Source organism: Triturus cristatus, chromosome 1_1, assembly GCF_964204655.1.
Source record: "Triturus cristatus chromosome 1_1, aTriCri1.1, whole genome shotgun sequence".
NCBI classification, from domain to species: Eukaryota; Metazoa; Chordata; class Amphibia; order Caudata; family Salamandridae; genus Triturus; species Triturus cristatus.
The window spans coordinates 955,311,920-955,331,072 of NC_140579.1; the positions used below are offsets into that span (position 1 = coordinate 955,311,920).

The 19,153-nt window shown below is 42.2% G+C and overlaps 1 protein-coding gene across 30 annotated transcripts in view; it reads right to left on the reverse strand.

Moving 5' to 3' along the window:
- The window catches only part of ARHGAP27 (Rho GTPase activating protein 27), a 1,125,989-nt gene that overhangs the window by 135,467 nt on the left and 971,369 nt on the right, over positions 1-19,153 (reverse strand). For all 30 annotated transcript variants that reach the window (XM_085650850.1, XM_085650847.1, XM_085650970.1 and 27 more), the window contains 3 exons: positions 7,066-7,174; positions 4,885-5,013; positions 4,028-4,126 (listed from right to left, as the gene is read on the reverse strand). In XM_085650850.1, the coding sequence (XP_085506976.1) occupies positions 4,028-4,126; positions 4,885-5,013; positions 7,066-7,174 (337 nt within the window). The remainder of the gene's footprint in view (positions 1-4,027; positions 4,127-4,884; positions 5,014-7,065; positions 7,175-19,153) is intronic.

Here is a 19,153-nt window from a genome sequence, read left to right on the forward strand (position 1 = left end):
AGGAATAGGGTCGTCGTCTCTACTTACGACCGGTTGGCCATCTACCTGCTTGTCGGCTCCGGAAGCTGAATCCTCCGCTTCGGAAATGATGACTTCTTCCTGCGGTTGCTCTTCTTCGGACTTCGGTTGGACTGGAGTCTCCTGGACGAGGGTGACTGGTGCCGATGAAGACGATTGTGCCATGACACTCCGAGCTCGACGGTCCCTTATTGTCTTTTTGGACCAGAACGAAGAACAGGCCAGGCAATCTCGGCTCTCGTGCCATGACTTTGATGGAGAACACAAAAAAGGGCACACAAAGTGTGTCATAGGACAAGAAGAATTCTGTGGCATCCATGCTATTGACAGGTAGATGTGTAATATTCTCTACACCTCTGAAAGAGGGCAAGTGGTTTTCCATTACCAAGACTTGAGCTCTTCTCTTTACAAAACTCTTACTATCTATTTTATCTTTTCCTGATGAATTTAAGGTAAATGAAAACTTGCCCGTCTATGTGCAGCGAGGCGCAACAGGCACTTCAAATTGATTACCAAGTAAAAGAATTTGTGTATAGGGAATATTGCTCATTGTATAGGGTGTGTTTCTTTTTTTCAAAAAAAGAAAACACTGAAGTAGTGGTTTTCTTTCAACACATGTGGGAAATTACTTCTACTACTATTACTGTGTTCCCTATTTTCAACCACGAAAGTGGAAAGTTTCAATACGCAAATAATTGTGATAAATACTATGTAAAGGCTAGCTGTGATCATCCATTTTTAGCCATCATTCCTACCACAAATTGAATATAAACCTATTAAAATAATGAAATAATGGGTGTGTGGTCATGGCTAGGTCCTCAATAGACATGCTGTGCCAGGGCTTCTGAAAGGCCTACCCTCATCTGCCTGCATCAAGGAGCCATCCAGCATTACAAAAGCCCTAATGTTGAGCATGGCTGAATAGAGCCATGGGGTCAGGAGAGCTGGTGGAGACCTTAGTCAGTCATTTCTTGATGTAGAGAAATGGCATTGAAGCAGTGGGCACACCAGTGTGGTGACACATGCTTGATCAAAATTAGTTCAAGCATCTAATGGGTGAGGATGGTGATACGTAGCAGTTCGGGAGAACCCACTTTGCTCCTAAAGTCTGGGAGAAACTCAGGGGCAGTGGGAAGAAAAAGATTCATCGACCCCTTTGTGGAGGGTGGCCGATGGATCCCTCCACCCCAAGGTACAGGAGTGGTGCCAAATTGTCGATTCCAGTGCAGCTAGAATAAGCAGGGCGCCATATCTGACATTGATTCACTTATTTCGACACTTGATGCCTTTTGTGAGGTATTGGAAAGAGTAATAAATATCTCAAGGTCCACTCTAAATGTAACAGTGAGACCATTTACCCTTTTATCTGACATGAATAGCCCTCCCAGATTCCCCGACTTATTACAGAGCAGCACAACAATGCATCTTCTTAGATTGAGACAAACTTTAGCCATACATGGATCAGGCAACAAAGGGCAGAGCCCTTTGGCACCTAGCATGAAAGTCCAAGCAGAATACACCGACAGGAACCAATATTTGCACCCATGAGAATATCATGCTTACAGTCATAGATACATTGACAAAATGTTTAAGCTTATCTTAATCTCCTTCATCACACCGCCTTATCCGTTTGAACCTTTTTTTTTTTCATCGGCACCGACGCCTGGCCCATTCAAAACATGGTAGCATATGGACTACCTCACAATATCAGACATAAACCAGAAAGTAAGATTTTGATCTGTTTGACATGTCTTCAAGCTTGACGAAAAAATTCCACTGCGCTTAACTAATATATTGGGTGATGCACTCTAGCGTTGGAGAGGCTGCCGACCACGACCTGACCCCATTTAAAAATGTGTAAAGTCTGCAAGTTGGACTACAAGCCTGGGCAGGGAGAAGGATGAGAATCAGTGGAAACAAAACTGCCAAGATATCACTCAAAACCCAGGTGGTATCTTGGATAGACAGGGACCCTGTAAAATAGTAATTGACTGGTACCGCTGCCCAGTGTATGCAAACAAAGTCCACCCGCTCACGAGTGCCCTGTGATTGAGAGGCTGAAGCCCATTGGGTGATTTCAGACATATTTGATGGGAATGGCCTCACATTTGGGAAAATAAGAACCTCCCATCCTGCACCTTTATTGGGTTTTTTTTTACCTAGGAAATACTGTGTTCGTTGTTTAATGTAATGGTTTTAAGTAACTGATCATGAATAAAAATTAATTCATTCAAAAATAAAATCCATGTTGCACTGCCACTAATTACCTTGGATCATACTTGTGATGGAGAAAATTTCTAGGACAATGACTGATCATTAGATAGACTTCAAAGCGACATGGGATCTGCTTTTGTCTTACCTGTCAATAGGATTCCTGACTCTCAGATGTTCACTACGGTTGTGATCTGTAAACCTCTTGATCTATTAGAGATTGAGGTGTACATTTTTAACGTACCCCGGAGTGAAAAGTTTGGATGGTATATCGCTGCAGATGCACACATACAGGGTTATGGTTCAGTCCAAAAGGAGGAAGGATATGATGCTCTGAACTGGTTAGCATAGTTGCCATTATATTTGTGAGGGAAGGGAAGAGGGAGGGAAGGACAGGGGAACAGAAGATACCAGTCATTCACATCCTGCAAACGTTATGCTTAGAAACTGCACTATTACTTAGATACAGCATTTGCAGGAACTGTATGCTAGTATACTTACTTGAAATCTAATAAAATCTAATGAAAAAGGCATGTTTTAAACAATGTACTAAGACATGCATCATATGTGTCAATATAATATTAGTGTGTAATAATTCAAGGATTATTTAAGTGTAAAAATACTTTACGCCTACCTTCACTGCCTTTTTTCAAAGACTATGAATGTTAATAAACTTATTGAATAACGCAGATTGGTGTGACGTCTAGGAATCAGGTGGTCTTTTAAGAAATGCAGTTTCGATTTCAACAGTCTATACCGCAATATGAAATTATCACTTGCAAAAAGAAAGTTTGCTGACAAAAAACGGATCAGTTGGAATCTACGTGTACATAATTTGCCTTTATATGGGATTAGAATGAATTACACATACAGCAGATGCCATCACTGTAAACATTTTAACAGCCATTATGGAGACAACAATTTCGCCATTGTCGCGGCAGTTCATGGATGCCTGCCTGTAACACAGGGCATCCTTTGGTTTAGTCACCTTCTTGTTGAGCAAAGGAAACAGGGGTGAAGTCTTGGCGGGTTAGGAGCCATCAGGGGGCTGGAGAATGTTTCATGAAGGGTACAGGCTCGCTCAGACATCTTGCCCATGAAGATCTTTTTGAGGCTCAGGATATTGTCACCTTTTGCCCAAATTAAGACACTTGAGGTTGATAAATGTCTTTGCAAATGAGACACAGCAATGTGTTTCTTTATTTTGTTTTAGACTAATTTCTAAGCTAAATTTCTTTCATCTGGAGCATCTGTCCTACCAACACAACCATCACTTTCAGCGTTCCTATTAAAGTAAACCCAGGGAGCATGCCTTCAGTAGATTTTTAATTTTATGATTTTTCATGTTACTCCGTCACATCAGGTCTCAGTTCAGCACATTTGCAGGGGCTATTACGTTTCCTGGGTGCAATACATAAATGTCTGCACTGATTGGTGTAATGGACATCAGAATGCTGTAATATAATGCTGATTTATGGCCACGTAAGTGAAACAATAAAAGGGAGTGGATTTGAAGAATTAAGGAAAAAAGGAGCAAGGATCAAGGAAAAAATTAAAAGCCAAAATGGCACAGTGTGGATATTAGTAAAACAACAATTTAAGATAGGATGAAAAGTGGAACATATCTAATGAAAGCTAAATTATTTTGCAGGAGAGGAAGACAAACATTGATGACAAGAAGATGGAAAGATAAACTTAGCAATATCACTTACATCTACAGCTATTTTCCTGCACTGGTATTTTAATGTACAACATAATTACATCACCCATGAGAGTTAACATGAATATGAAAGTATACCTCTGTTTTCAACTGTCCTGATGCACTCCTTTACAAATTTCGGCACAGAGGTCTTCTCTCTTTCACAAAGTACATGTAAATGGCAGCCAAATACTTGATCTGAAATAATACAAACATAACACTTTCATTGACCATGAATTGTGAATTACCTTTTGAACTAATAATGGATTATTTCTACAATGTGGCTGATATGCACCTGAGATTAAATATGCATTTATTTTATATTTGTAATCTGGCCCAATAGCAAGTATTTAAATAGTAGTCGGGAGAACCTTCATAGTTTAAATTTTCCAAACTGCGAAATCAACAATAGCCTTTTGGACAATGGAGATCGCACATTTGTATTCCAAAATTGAACTACCGGGGCTAGTATCCCAGTTGTTAATACACAGTCCACAACCTCCATGGTATGAAAAACAAAGGAGTTAATTGTGTCCTAGAAGAGGACCTTATTCATTGTACGAGAGCACGTTTTGTGAAGCCAAATAAAAATATAGATCAGCTACACCTCCTAAAATACAAATCTTAACCTTTGCCCATGAACAACTCTGCACACCTGGAAAAAAAGAGAGCGAGATGAACAATGATTGCTAACATTCAGCATATGCTTGTATGGCCTTGTACCAGCCACATTTAACATTAAGTACTTCTAATGTTTTTGAAAAGGAAGAGTCTGAACGGATATTCCGAAAATCCCATAAACCTTGGATATGAAACATTTCTTATATCATCTTCCTCTCTGTTTGGGAATGAATTAAAAATAAATGCAATCAAGGTCTTTCTTCTGCAGATTCACAATGATCTCTCCAAAGCTAACACTATTCTTTACAGGCCAAACAATGGTCCAAACTTCCCACCTTTAATGTAGCCCTTGTCCCGCAAAGATTGTATGGTCGGCCTCCTTTGCAGAAATCTTTTTAGCTTATTTCGTACTTTATTGGAATCCGTACTGTCCATGGTCATATCGTTACTTTGTTGCCTCATTCCTGAAAACAAAAACAGAAAGAAAAAGAAATGTAAAAAAGTTTCCTATGTGTAATGTTTAAAACTGGTTGACCTTGTAGGAAGCATTCGAAAGAAAGTAAGGATACAAGAAGTCATTTTTGCATGAACGAGAGGGGGCACTTTGTTGGCTACATCTAGATTTCAGGTGAATTCTTATCCAACACAAAGGATGAGAGGCTTTCCAGTGAACACACTATTCTAATTAACTGCATGCATTAATTGTTGAAGCTTCACATACAAAACCAGTCATCAGTACATAAGACTATATTTCACAGTTAGTCCTAAAAAAGCAGACCATTGTGAATATTGAAAGCATCTATGTATGTATGTATATTGTATTTCTATGGTGAACTAGCCAAAAGGCAGCGGGGTACTGTACTGTTATAGACCAGCATAACGTCAACGAGGGATAAGAGAGGAAGCTGGGCTATGGAGAGTGAATACATTTAAGGAGGTGGGTCTTCAACTTCTTCCTAAATTGGAGTAGCGTTGGGGAGGTCCCGCAGGAAACCGGACGTTGTACCCAATCCTGGGTGCATAAGTGGAAAGCCTTCTGTCTTGTTTTTTCTTTTCTGCACATCTTAGTCTGCAATTTCATGTGCCCTGTATCTAGGTGTGCAGATCCACCACAGATGGCGAGACTGTCTGCAAGATAAGCACTGGTGCTGGTAAACATGGCTTTGTAAATGATGAAACTTTTATTCATAGATGAGGGCTGGCACGGGGAGTCAATGGAGTTCCATCAGGATTGGGGTGATATAATATTTCTCCAGGAACTGCATGACATGTGCTGCAGCGTACAGGATGCCCCTAATGGTTACCAGAGTGGAATCACAGAGGCCATCATGTATTATATTACCACCATCCAGATTAAAAAGTAAGAGCTTTAACAGATGCTCTGCAACCATTTTCTGGAAGAAATGGGTTGTGTTTTTTAGAAGAAAGAGCTGCTACCAGACATCTTTGTTTTTTCTGGCAATGTGTTCCTTGACGGTAGTTTAGTGTCAAGGGTGAATCCAAGTGACTTGGCATTCAGTAAAAGTTGGGCTTTGAAGCTGTCAAGGTTCATGTTATTCAACCAGGCTTGTACTGTATGTTGACTGTGTTCTGGGCAAATAGCTGTAATTCTGTCTTGGTTAGGTTGAGTTTCAGGTAGGTGCTGGACATTCATGTCTGGATGATGAGAAACTGTGGCCCAACTCAGACACAAGTAACCAACAAGAGAAAATGCTTTAAGTAGCAATTTTTTTAAGAACTAATTGAAAATACACATATTCTGTTTGGATACACGTCACTGCATAGATCACCTATTTTTGCAATTTTGTTCTGACTGGGTTTACTGTTGCATTTTACAAATAGGAGCTTGGCGCTTGAGCACCCCACACATCTGAACAAAACACACCAAGAGACAATCTGCACACCACACCCTCCTCGATGAAGGAGTACTTTCTAGCAAGGTCATACGCAGAAACCCTCTTCTGAAAAGATACAAAATTCAACGAAATGATTGCCTTGCCATGTGGCTCTTTTGTGTATGCACTGGAGACATTTTGAGAGAACTGGCTAATATTAAAAAATGTTGACACTGTGCCACATTATAACAATATTAGGAGAGAAACAGAATATTCATCTTGCATTCCATTTTTATAAAGGTCAGTCAACAATCAGAGGGAAATTAGTGTGTGCCAGACACTTTATTCCTCTTCACCAGCACAACAACTCTTTGATAGTACTACATACCAATTCCTGTCTAGGTGCTAACAGCGCCAACATGCTTTTTTTTTTTTTAGAAAGAAAATGATCGTAGAGAGGCTCCTTTTAAGGCACTCTAGAAGTAAGTACTAATAAGACTGTTCGCCTCTTTGTTTGCAATATCCGAATAAACCTTTACACAGACCACAAGTGTCGATTCTCTTTTGTATGATGGATTTTGCCATATATTATTATATAATAATGCATCATTGATTTAACACATTGACATACTGGGGTGGTCGGAAAACAGTGATACATGAGGAATCTGAAGCGTCCTGTACCTGGTGCTTTTTTGTCCTTTTCCTTTTTGTCTTTGTTCGTTCCTTCTATTCTCTCATTGAGACTAGGCTTCTGGGGATGGTGACTGTGCTCCGTTGTAGTGTCTAAGGACTAAAAACACAATGGATGTTACATAACAAGCAATATGGACACTGTAGACATATAGCAAGAGGAAATGAGAACTGCAGATTTAGGGTGGAAGATCAATCACGGCTGCTCAATGTAAAGAATTATGTTGGTGCACAGAAGTTGTAGTTTGCAATCTGAAACTAATCACAGTTCCTAGGTACACTTGTCGAGTGACGTTCCCAATTCCCTTGAGAAATAATCTCTTTAAAAATAAAATTAGGACAAATCAATACCGCTTACACTATTATTCCAATACAGAAAAAAAGTAGTCATTAGTGTATAGGTCTTTTTTTAAAGCACCATAAGTCTTCTAGAACGATGTCAAACAGAAGGCATTTTGAGCTGATGTCACTTGGATGTAGAGATGGTAACACCAGAAGGGTAAAAATCTTATTTTTTAGGACTTCTAGTGGTCAACTCCAGGTTCAGAGTATCTGCAGCAGAATGTCCTCGGGGCCATCTACAGAATGGCATCTGAGAAGAAGGAAACGAGGGAATACATAGTTTGCAAACATGGTTGCTAAATGTTTCACAAGATTTTTGGATCGTTTTGCTCATGGAGAGGGAAAACTAACGATTTAAAGAGCATTGCAAATCTCAGATCTGACCTATGCCTGGAAAAGTTATAATTCTAGTTTGTATAATCATTTATTTACCTTATTTATTAAGTGCTTACCTACCCGAAGAGTTCATGGTATTAAAACAGGTTGGATGTAGTCCTAGAAGAGAAAAAGTTGGTCTGTGACAGTTAAGGATAATTGGCATTGAATTTTGACCAGAAAACAGAACACTGTCTCCACTCTCAAGAGTTCAAATCTGATTAGTACTCAAAGGACAGGCGACTGGCCTAGGAAAGTGATTTTGTATGTGTGTCACGCACCACAAGTCTGTTCACACGTTCCTCTGTCACTTCAGGCTACTGTTCAGCAGGGGCTATTCTGTTTCCAGGGTGCACTGCAAAAATGCCCTCACTGACTGATGTAACGGACATCCGAATGCTATAATATAGTGGTCACATGTGATCAAGTAAATGGAACAATAAAAGTGAGTGGATTTGAAGGATCAAGGAAAAGATTCAAAGCCAAAATGGCATGGTGTGGACATCTGCAAAACAGCAACTTAAGAGAGGGTGAAAAAAGTGGAACTTATCTAATAAAAGCTAAATTATTTGGCAGGAGAGTAAAACAAATGTTGATGCCAGGAAGATGGAAAGAAACATTGAGTAAAATCACTTCTTCATGGAACAGTGGCTATTTTAAGGAAGGTTCCATGGGTTTATTTTGCATCTATTTATTACTTTAACATTAAAGTCAGGAGAATGATATTGTAGTAAATAATATCGGGATCCTATTTTCTCTCATTTTTTACATTAAAAATATTTAAATAAATTTAGTTTTAGTCCTGTATTAAATTAGTTTTTAACGTTCAGAGCAGCGTTTCACCTTCTACTGATATGTAGTTTTGTTTATTTTTTGTAACTATTCAGGGTGGAAGACTCGGAGTTACCCTTTTACAATTTTTGTTTAGGTCTAGCTTAGCAACAGCTTTAGCTGTTTCACACCTCATGTTTTCCAAAATACTCATAATAAGAAACAGATGTACATAAATACGGTGGTTTTTAGTCAGCCCTCTACGTTCATTGGTCGATTCACGTGTTATTCATTTTGCATCAGACAACCACACAATACAGCATGGAGAAGTGGGCCAGCACTCTCCATCAATAGGCTGTTGTGCCCTGTGAGTGATGACATTTTGCATGTACACAGCTGCATGAAAAGTAGTGCACTTCAATGGAAAGGCTGCCATGCATGGGCTTCTGGGCCATTCATTTTCTGACGTCAGTTGAGGTTTTTTTTTAGTTTTACATGTTGAATGTATTTGCAAAAATAAATAAATAAAACATCGGACGCTTGTTCTTTGGTACAACACTTCTGCACATTAATAGGACTGTCACCCTCCCAGAGTGAAACCAGCTGTTTACGGCAAAATCATTGCGCCTTTGTGTGCACTGTCTTCTAATCAGCGTTAGTCTTGTTTGTTCAACTTTCACTAAAAACAAATGAAAATGTAGGTCGCACTGCTTATCTTTCCTTCATTTATTTTTGATTTTCTTCCTTTTGTCAAACCCTTGGCTGGGCAAACTGAATTGCTTTCAAACTTCCTGAAAATGCGCCTTGTCATTAGTAGTGAAACTGACGGGAGCACAGTGGAAAGAACATATAGAATTATAGATGGGTAAATTATGGGGATGTGTTTCACCGGATGGTGCTGAGTGACATCAGACAGGCAGCGAGAGTGAAGCTTGAGTTATCTATGATGTCACTCAGAACCTCGAGGTGATAAAAATCCCTTTAATTCACTTTTACCCATCTATAATTTTATGTTATGTATGGTCCCCAAAGTCATCTGCCCTAGCCTTCAGCTGCTATGCAGCGGTAGAGGAGTGATGGGGGAGCCATTCATAACATAGCATCTGTTATGCATCCCTGTCCCAAAGTTAGAAAAAAAAAGGAGAAAAACTTACCAGCAATGCTTGACCAATCCCCACCAGCTTCCCTCAGGGAGGCCTGCAAGCCTGGCCTGGAAGGCCTTTATGACATCACAACAGTGGGTATCCCGTGTTATCAACTGTTGTATGTCATAGCAATGTGTTATGGGACTCAAACTGAAATAAATAATAGAGGCTCAGTATGATAGCCATACAGAACACAACTCTCCTCCATCATCTGCTTGCATGATCATGCTCTCTGCTCTAGTCACTGGCAAATTGTCCGCTTATAGTACCTGGGACACAGTATGAAGACTTCTGCTATTGGGAGCGAATTGTCTGTGCAGCCGGTCTTCCAAACCATGTGATTTCCTATTGCTTTTTAGGTCTCGACCTTGCTATTGCGTAAGCGATCGCAAAGCGAGACTATAGAAAGCGGGTTTGAAAAGTGCTCCCAAAAAGCGGATTGCATGACTAGCACGCGCAAAATCACGCGCATCGTGCCGCCATGCAATCCGCCTTTTGGGAGCACTTCAAAGTGTCCACTCCCCCGCCCCCAAGCGCGCGCGCGCCACGGTCCGCCGAGCTTGTTTTTCTCCAGGGCTTAACAGCCCCAGTCAGATCCCGGCACATGGGCTCATAATTCTTGTTTTGGTTGTTGTGCGCTCCGCCGGGCTTGTTGATATTACTTCTTACATACGCTTCGCACCAGAGTTCTGAGGATTCTAAGTGGTGCAAACAAACGATGCTAATGTTACTCGAGGTTGGCACTGCTCGATGTAACGGCACGCATCTCACCCACCTCGAAAAGATGAAAGGCTGAGTCAAACTTGCACGGATCCGAACTCACAGCCTGAAAATCAGTGCATGTGTAATTAGCAACCGTACACATACGCTAACATGCCACAAAATGTGCATTCTTTGTTCTGTAAAACCTACATTATTTTTATTTTGGCCCAATAAATTTTTGCATTGTCAAAAACCCCGAATGGGATTTCTAATAAATTGAGAGGTAAAATAATGGGATAATTATGATAAACATTATTCCGGATGGGCCACAAAGGCTATGTAACAACTGTAACACTTATTGCATGGCAGTGGGATGAATTGCTGGCTGCTGTAGACGCACACCGCCGGGTGACATTTCAGGAGAGAGCCATTTCAATTCCTGATCTATAATTCATGTTTCCAGATTTAGACAACAATGTGTACTACCATCTCTCTCCTTGGTAATAACTGTACTGTCAGCCCTCGGCGCAGTATGTACATATTTTTAATTTTTTATTGCACCGTATGCTAAAAGGCATACCCAGCCTGCAGATGTTGCCAGCAGCAAGCGATGGCGCAATGACACAATAATAGTGAAACAGGGCACATTTCGAGCTAACTTATGGACGGCCACGGGCCCTGCCACTGAACCAACACGTTCATGCCGACCTGAGATACTTAATGCAGCGGACGGGTGCTCTGCATGCCGGGCACGTCCACACAAACTGTCCTGGGCGGCTGCTCGTTACACTAATTGTGAGGCCGGTCCAGAGAGACGACGCAGCATTTGTCGATAGGTGACTAATCACGGCGCCTGTCAGTCATGTACATGAGCCCGCCCCCTTGATGCTTTGAAGATGATGATAGACGACATACAGGGCCTGTGTCTGACGACTGAAAGGGAACAGTTCCAGAAGAGTGGGCGTGTCACAGGCTGTCAATTACTGTTTGTTAGCCTTAGACAGAATTCTTCCTCTGCCAGTATTAAAAAAACACACACACACAACAGGGCTCCGTAGAATGAATGACTTTAATCTGTTCTTCAAAATTGTTTCTTGAAAGAGAGCAGAGATTTCATTAGCTAATGTGTTGGCAGTTAGTCCTAGCCTTCCGGTGGAAAAATGCCTGGCAACTACAGTAAACACCAACGTCAGCATGTTATTTCCCGCGATCAGGAAAAAAGCGTGTAATTGGATAATAATGATTGCACCTTTCAGACTCAGCAGAGTTGGGGGGTTTTCGGCATTACTGGTCAACTCCTAACAAGGGCCAAAGACAGAAAATAGTTATTAATTTGCAGCACCGCACTCCAAAAGAACAGTGCGCTTATTTTCTTTTTTTTACTTTTAGCACTTAGTAAGATGAAGGTTCTGGAAAGTCATTTCAGTGGGTCCAAATCAGAGTCCCGCATAAATTAAGATACAGACTTCTTGGAGATGGAGGCTCGGAATGAGGTAAGCAAGACAAGAACAAGGCTTTTCACAAGAGATCAAGCTGAGCTTAGAGAGAAAAATCAGAAAGCCGGAAATGTGTGCAATAAAATGCCAGAATTACTGATATACTACACTTGTCAATTGCAAAAAGAACAAGCATTTGCAATGCAATAGGTCTCGCATTTATGCGAGTTTAAGCTATTGGTATTGTTATTTGCAATGTCAACAGCTCAAACTCGCGTAAATGCGAGACCTATTGCATTGCAAAAACTTGTAATTTATAGCAATCATATGAAACGTAAAGCTGAATAACATGCACATTTATAATAATAATTTCAATACCGGTTTCAAGTTTATATTTCTTGTATGCATGTAAATCTACTACATGTACATGGAATCCATTGCCTTTGTGACTGGGTTGGATGAAACAGCTGTTGCTTGTTCACTGCTCGCAAGGAGGGAACGTTCAGCATTGAACTCAATACTTACGTCTTCTACACGGCCCTTATACCCTTCCTTGGGATCCCTAACAGTTCAAATGGCATTGATAGTGAAGGCACTAGAGAACGAGCCGAACTACAGGCACTAGTCTGAAAAGATGCCAAGTGGCAGTTGGACTTGGTATGTGCAAAATGTAGTCACAACAGATATCTGCTGATGTGAGCATTTATGGCCATATTGGCACGCAGTTTATTGTATCACTTGCAAGGCTGACCAGGAAAAACCCCCATTTTCAGCTATATATCAGACGTCTATTCATGTTTTGCCTCTGTACTGTTATCCAGCCCTGGCAGAAAATGTAGCTGATATTAAAACTTCAGTACATCTTGTATGTTTTTGCTTCCTACTTCAGGAAACACTTAGGAAGCAGCTGGCTGTCACAAAGAGCCACACCAGCTCGTTTTTACATTGTTCTGGTTAATTTTACAATGCAATGAAGGGTTTCTAAGGAAAAGTGGACAAACATTGGAAACACACTTTTAGGTCTGGTGCTAGACAAGACCTTTTGATTTAAAAAAAATATGTATAATATACTTACATATAGGGGCTTACAGCCACCTCTCTTCATCCATTAATCTGTTGTAATGTCATTCACATGTTGCTTCTGCTCACGACAGCGTGCAGCATGGGGCAGTGGGTCACCCTATTTTAAACCACTGGTTAACTTCACTTTGAGTGAATGAATGTCGCTCTCTCACAATGAGCACACCAGCACACATGCTAGTTCCCCTCAGTGCCAATGTTTTTGGTTTAACTTCATAATTACTTTAGAGTTTATGTGTAGAGCTGGATGTCATAGCAGGATGCTTCTGATACACATTGCATCTTTCTCAGATCCCACCTCCTGCCAATGGTGTTGTAAATTCCATTTAGAGTGTTTTCTTTTCTGACTGCTGCAATTTCAAAGCATAACAAATCAAATGTTGTCCATTTAAAATTGTACTGTATTAAGTTATCCTCTTTTTTCCTTATTTTCCTACATCCTTTCTTAGGTCTGTTAGCCAAAGACCTTGCGATTTTTCAAAAATTATGTGTATAACCTAGTTACTTATAGGTGTTTCAGCCAGACGTCATCCATTAGTCTGTCATTCACATTTTAATTCCACCCACTACAGCATGGCTGACTTCACTACATCTGACTGTTTGCTGCTCCTTCACAAGGAACACGACCACACACAAAGCAGTTTTCTTCAGTGCCAGGAAGTAGTACTATGCTGATGTCTGTATTTTGGAGAGCAAAATATTTTTCCATTAGATTGATCCAGGCCCGGCATATTCCAAACTGATAAAAGTTTTGCAAAAACTCTGACAAAACAAGAATTGCCAGAAGGCTGGCAGCCAACAACAGACCTATTGGCTTTGCCAATGCTTGTTCGGTTACTGTTCTCAAAATGGATTGACTCACTAGTGACAATATCTTACAAAGTCTTAGGATACGTACAGATAAATATGTTTGCAAACTGATAGGCAGGGGTGCAGCTATCAATGGTACAGCAGGTGCAGAGGCACTGAACCAACACTTGAGGGGCTCACTACATCCTGGTTATTTCAATATTTTATTATCCAGCCAGCACTCCAGGGGTCCATTTTCCTTGTTTGCTTAAGGTTCCATGGCTCCCAGTATGCTGTGCTCTAGGACGTTTCTCACATAATTGCTGCAGCACATGCCATTTCCCAAGAATACAGAAACATTCTTTCCTAAAGAACATTTTGAAAATAGCTACCTAATCACATATCTCAATGATGATTTATTGTTTGTTGCAGTACTGTTTCTTTTGTTTACAGTAGTGTTGAAGAACACTTTTTTGTTTCTTTTCAATATGGCAAGAGTGAAGTTAGTTGTTTTTCTAAAGTCAAAGCATGTTCTGTATTTATTAAGACTCCGATGCAACAATTATACTTATATATGATTTGTATCACTTAGAGTCATGATATGATATAGTTCATAGTTAATCAATGCAGAACTAGTATGCTTGTGTTTAGACGCATTCCGCCTATAGAACTTGGACTGTCAATCAATTTTTTGCCTTCCTATGGCCTGATAATGATGGTCTACAATGGTTTCTTTCTCCTTGCTTGCTTGTAATAACAGCAGCAACACTGAGGAACTATCTTTATGTTTCACAACTCTTTCTCTCCAATGGCCCGTCCTAATGTTCGAACTTGGGCAAACTAAACCCCCTTTTTACTCGCTTGTAAAAAAGAAACTATCATTTGCAAATCCAGTTGGTCTCAGTATTTAGGCCTGGCTTAGACACAACTGTCTCATCAGCCTCATGTAATTAAAAAACATCATAAACAAATGTGCATGCATGTAGCCAACTCCATCTACTGGTTTGTTCAACTGTGATTCAAACATTGCTTCCACCCACCACAACATACTGCCTGGGGCAACGGGTCAGTCCACACCAGCCACTGGCTGCTGTGTACTGTGAGTGACGACATTTATCCTGAGATTTTGTACATGCTCACCTAAAAAGAAGTGCCAAGGCTGGTAGGCCAATACTTTACTTTGCCAAAGCTTTTCCTGTCGAGTTTGTATAGTTTATTTTACTTTTGTAGTCCTATTTTATGTTTAAACTAGGTCTTTTCAAGATATTTTAATACAAGACCAATACTTTGTTTGCATCAAGAAGAATTATATTTTTCAGTGGTGTGCATAAAAACTCAAAGGGTTTCTACGCTAGTTCCATGTACAACTGTCTATTAGGACGCACCTGTACTTTACTAACAAAAATATAGCAAATTGATTTTTTTCAATTCAAAATTGTATTGCACGCATATGCCCACAAGTTTTGCCAGCAACATGTTTTACCATTGTTTTATTTTTTATTTGCATAAAAAAATAAACCATTGAACCAGCTTGCAAAAGATAGGACTATTGGCCTTGCCAGTGCTTGTTTGTTTAATTAGTGAGCACGTCAATACCAGATTGTTGTTTTTTTTGCCAAAAAACCGTTTTTTTAAAACTCTATAATACTTACTTCAGTCTTTCTCATATATATAGTCAGTCAGTAAATGCTTTATTCGACTTTAAAAATAGTAAAAGCACAAAATACAATAAAAACGAATCATTTGAGATTTACATTAAAAATACCTTAGTAGATACAGCTAATCCAATTCTATGTCAGGACTGGAGGCGAGGATTATGCCTTCTTTCTTCACTTTATTAAACAGCAGCGTTGGAAGAAACTAACAAAACTACTTTTCCCATGAACCATAGGGAAAAATGTAGTCATAAAAACAGTGTATTAACAACCAATCACGCCAGGGACAGTGTCCAATCAGGGCTCCTCAGGAATGATATAGTCCTTTGTAAGTGTCCTGTCCTCCTCTTTCTTCCTCAGACTTTTTTCTGTTTGGGGGGCTTGGTTTAACCTAATTAATAATGTTTTTCGTTCTATTGGCAGCGTGTTCGCTTTATATGTAAAGTTGCCGCTTTTGCGCTGAGCGCGATTGTATTTACATTTCGTGTCTGTTTTATGGGTTTTTCTCCCTTTCAGGTGACGCGCTGTTATTCTTTCTTTTAGCGCTTATCGCGCGTGTGTTATTTCGTTGGTTGCCGCGGGAGTGAATGCTCTCACTCCTACGCGGTGATTGAGGTGGTGTGCGGCTCCGGACCTCCCGCCACCTGGAGGCGCGGGAGGCTGAGGCAGGCGCGGCGCGTCTCTGCAGTTTCAACCGTTTGACAGAGACGCGCGCGCGTGTATTCAGACAGAGCTTTTGGGCTGGTGGAAACGCCGATTCCGGTCTGTAATACGCTCGCGAGCTGTGTAGATCAGCTCGCAGCGCTTTGTTTCTTTGGACGCTCGTTCCCTGCCTTGAAAGGTTGAATAGGGATTCGAGTCTCGTATTGCTACTCAAGCGCTGACGCCTCCTTGGGAGGTCTTGTAACAGCCATTAGGCCTTTTCAAATTAAAGGGGATATTGCCAGCCCAGTTTATCAGTAGGAGTTCCTTACTGTCGCATTTAAATTTAGTTTGACCAGCTGCAGTCCCCTTTGGGTCAGTCACCCTCTTTGATTTGTGGATATTACCACTCAAGAACTTTGTAGCTGACCTTCCCCTAGTACATCATGGAATATTATGATGATTACCAGGAGGAAGAGGAGGACCCCTTGGCGGATATGCCATGGGGTGATGCATTTTACGAGGCTGTGGATACCTCGATCTATAGAGCAGTGGACCAAGCCATTTCTCCTTTACGCGAAAGATTGAACAGGCATTTTTGCACCTGGAGCGTATATCTGGGCCTCATCCTGCCCCGTCTTCTAGTTCTCAGGATATCCCTGGCTCACCCCCTTCTAAACGTCCTTGTTCACAGGGGGTAGATGTGGACGCTTTTGAGCGCCTCAAGCAGGCTTTTATGGATAGCCAGCCGGTTAGAGGTTTGGGGAATTCCCTGCCTCCAGCTCCGGCTCTTTCCCCAGAGCCAGGTCCTTCAAGGGACCCTGATTCAAGCCCATCCCGTACCTGGCTTCCTTCCCGACCCTCCCAGCCTCTTCATGTTCCTTCGGTTCCCTCTGATTCGCAGTCTCCACCGACGCCTTCTGACATGTTAGACCCTAATGATATCTTACATCCACGGTCTTCGGACTGGACCCCTGCTGAAAAAGTCGCGACTTATGTCGCAGAACATATTAGACGGCCACTTGAGAAAGAGGCTCGCAATTGCCTTAGGGCAGAATGCCCCCGTCCTTCCCTTGAGGGAAAAGTGGCTCTCACCCCGGAAATCGACCCTAGAATGTCCACATTTTTGCAAAAATTTATCAGGGATCCCAAAAAGGGCATTGATAGATCTTGGAGAGCGTGCCAAGATAAGCTCTTGGACGTCCTCGGATCCGCCACAAAAAGTTTGGACATGGCGGAGGAAGCCAAAGCTTCCGGCTCCATGATTTCACCCGAGACACTATCCGGCTGGGCTCAGCGGGTAGTGATATTTTTGGGCAATGCTAATTGCGCCCTGTCCACCGAGAGACGCAGGTCCCTCCTTATTAAAATTGATCCAAAACTGGGAGACCTAGCTGATTCGGAGGCGGGTGCCATTGCCCAATGGGGACTATTTGGTGAACCTTTCATTAAAGAGCTAGGTTAGACAGAGCTCAATCTACGATCAAAAAAGTGTTCCCTCGTGTTTTTCGAGTGGGCCGGTCGAGGGAGGGGCCGCTCGACCGGTCGGCAGAATCACCAAACCAACCAAAGAGGCCCTGCCCAGTACCAGGATCAGTCCAAGTTTGGACATTTTTACCCCACAAGAGGTCGCCGAGGCAAAGGCAGAGGATTCAGGGGAGGAACATCTAACACAAACTCTGGTGAGTGCCCTTCCCCACAAAACATAGGGGGGAGGCTGGCCGGTTGTTACGAGGCATGGTTGTCTATCACGCGCGACACCTAGGTGCTTCAGACGGTGAGGGGATTCCATATAGAATTCTTCGGGAACCCTGTGCAAAAGGTCCCTCCACGTCCCATTCAGTTTTCAATTTCCGACACACATCTGGAGGATGAGGAAGTGGCTTCCCTTCTTCTCAAAGGCACCATCAAGGTTACGTCGCCCCATCCGCAAGGTTTTCTCAGCAACATCTTTTTGGTCGACAAAACCGACGGGGGCAAGCGTCCGGTCATAAACCTAAGCGAGTTCAATGGGTGGTTAGTTTACCGCCATTTCAAGATGGAGGGCATTCATCTCCTTCGAGATATCCTTCGACCTCACGATTGGATGGTCCGCCTGGACTTGAAGGACGCTTATCTGGTGGTCCCAATTTTTCAGCCGCATCGCCGATTTCTTCAGTTTGCATGGCGTCATCAGGTTTACGAATTCAACGCTCTTCCTTTCGGGCTCTCTTCAGCACCCTGGTGCTTCACCAAGGTGCTTAAGCGGTAGTGGAGTTTCTAAGGGCTCGAGGCGTACGACTGATCGTTTACCTAGACGATCTTCTCTTGATGGCGGCCTGTCCACGTCTTTTGACGAATCAGCTGCAGATAACAGTGACTCTGTTGCAAGATCTCGGTTTTGTGATCAATGGGAAAAAATCCCTCCTTCAACCTGCTCAGACGTCACCTTTTTGGGTTTCGTCATCGACTCCACCTCCTCTACTCTCAGTTTGCCAACCAAACAACTGACAAAGAATCGCCACGAGTTGCGACGGGTTCTGGCCAGACAGCGAGTGTCTCTTCGCCAGCTGGCTCGAGTGGTAGGGCTCCTGTCGGCTTCAATTTAGGCTATCTTTCCGGGCCCGCTTCACTACAGGGCCCTTCAGCGCCTCAAGGCGTTTTTCCTTCGGAAGGGGTATCCATACTTCCACAAGGTCCTCTTGACCAACGATGCTCAAGACGAGATCCAATGGTGGTTAACACACATGGAGGCATGGAACGGGAGAGCAATCTTCGGTTCCGTTCCAGATTTAATTATCGAATCGGACGCCAGCAGACTCAGTTGGGGCGCGCGTTGCGGAGACCTTTCTACGGTGAACAGAGGTTACATATAAATTGTCTCGAGCTTCTGGCGGGCTCATTTGCCGTGAGATGCTGGACGAGAGATTCGGGGCAGTCGTGTGTGCTCCTCAAAATGGACAACATTTCGGCAGTCAGTTATATCAACCACCTAGGAGGCACCAAATCGAAGGCTCTCTCGGACCTAGCAGCAAGTTTCTGGCAATACTGCCTGGACAGTCACGTGTCAGTCACAGCAGAATACCTGCTGGGCCGCGACAATGTGGCAGCAGATTTCCACTCACGCCACTTTCGGGATACCAGCCTGTGGAAGCTGGACGAC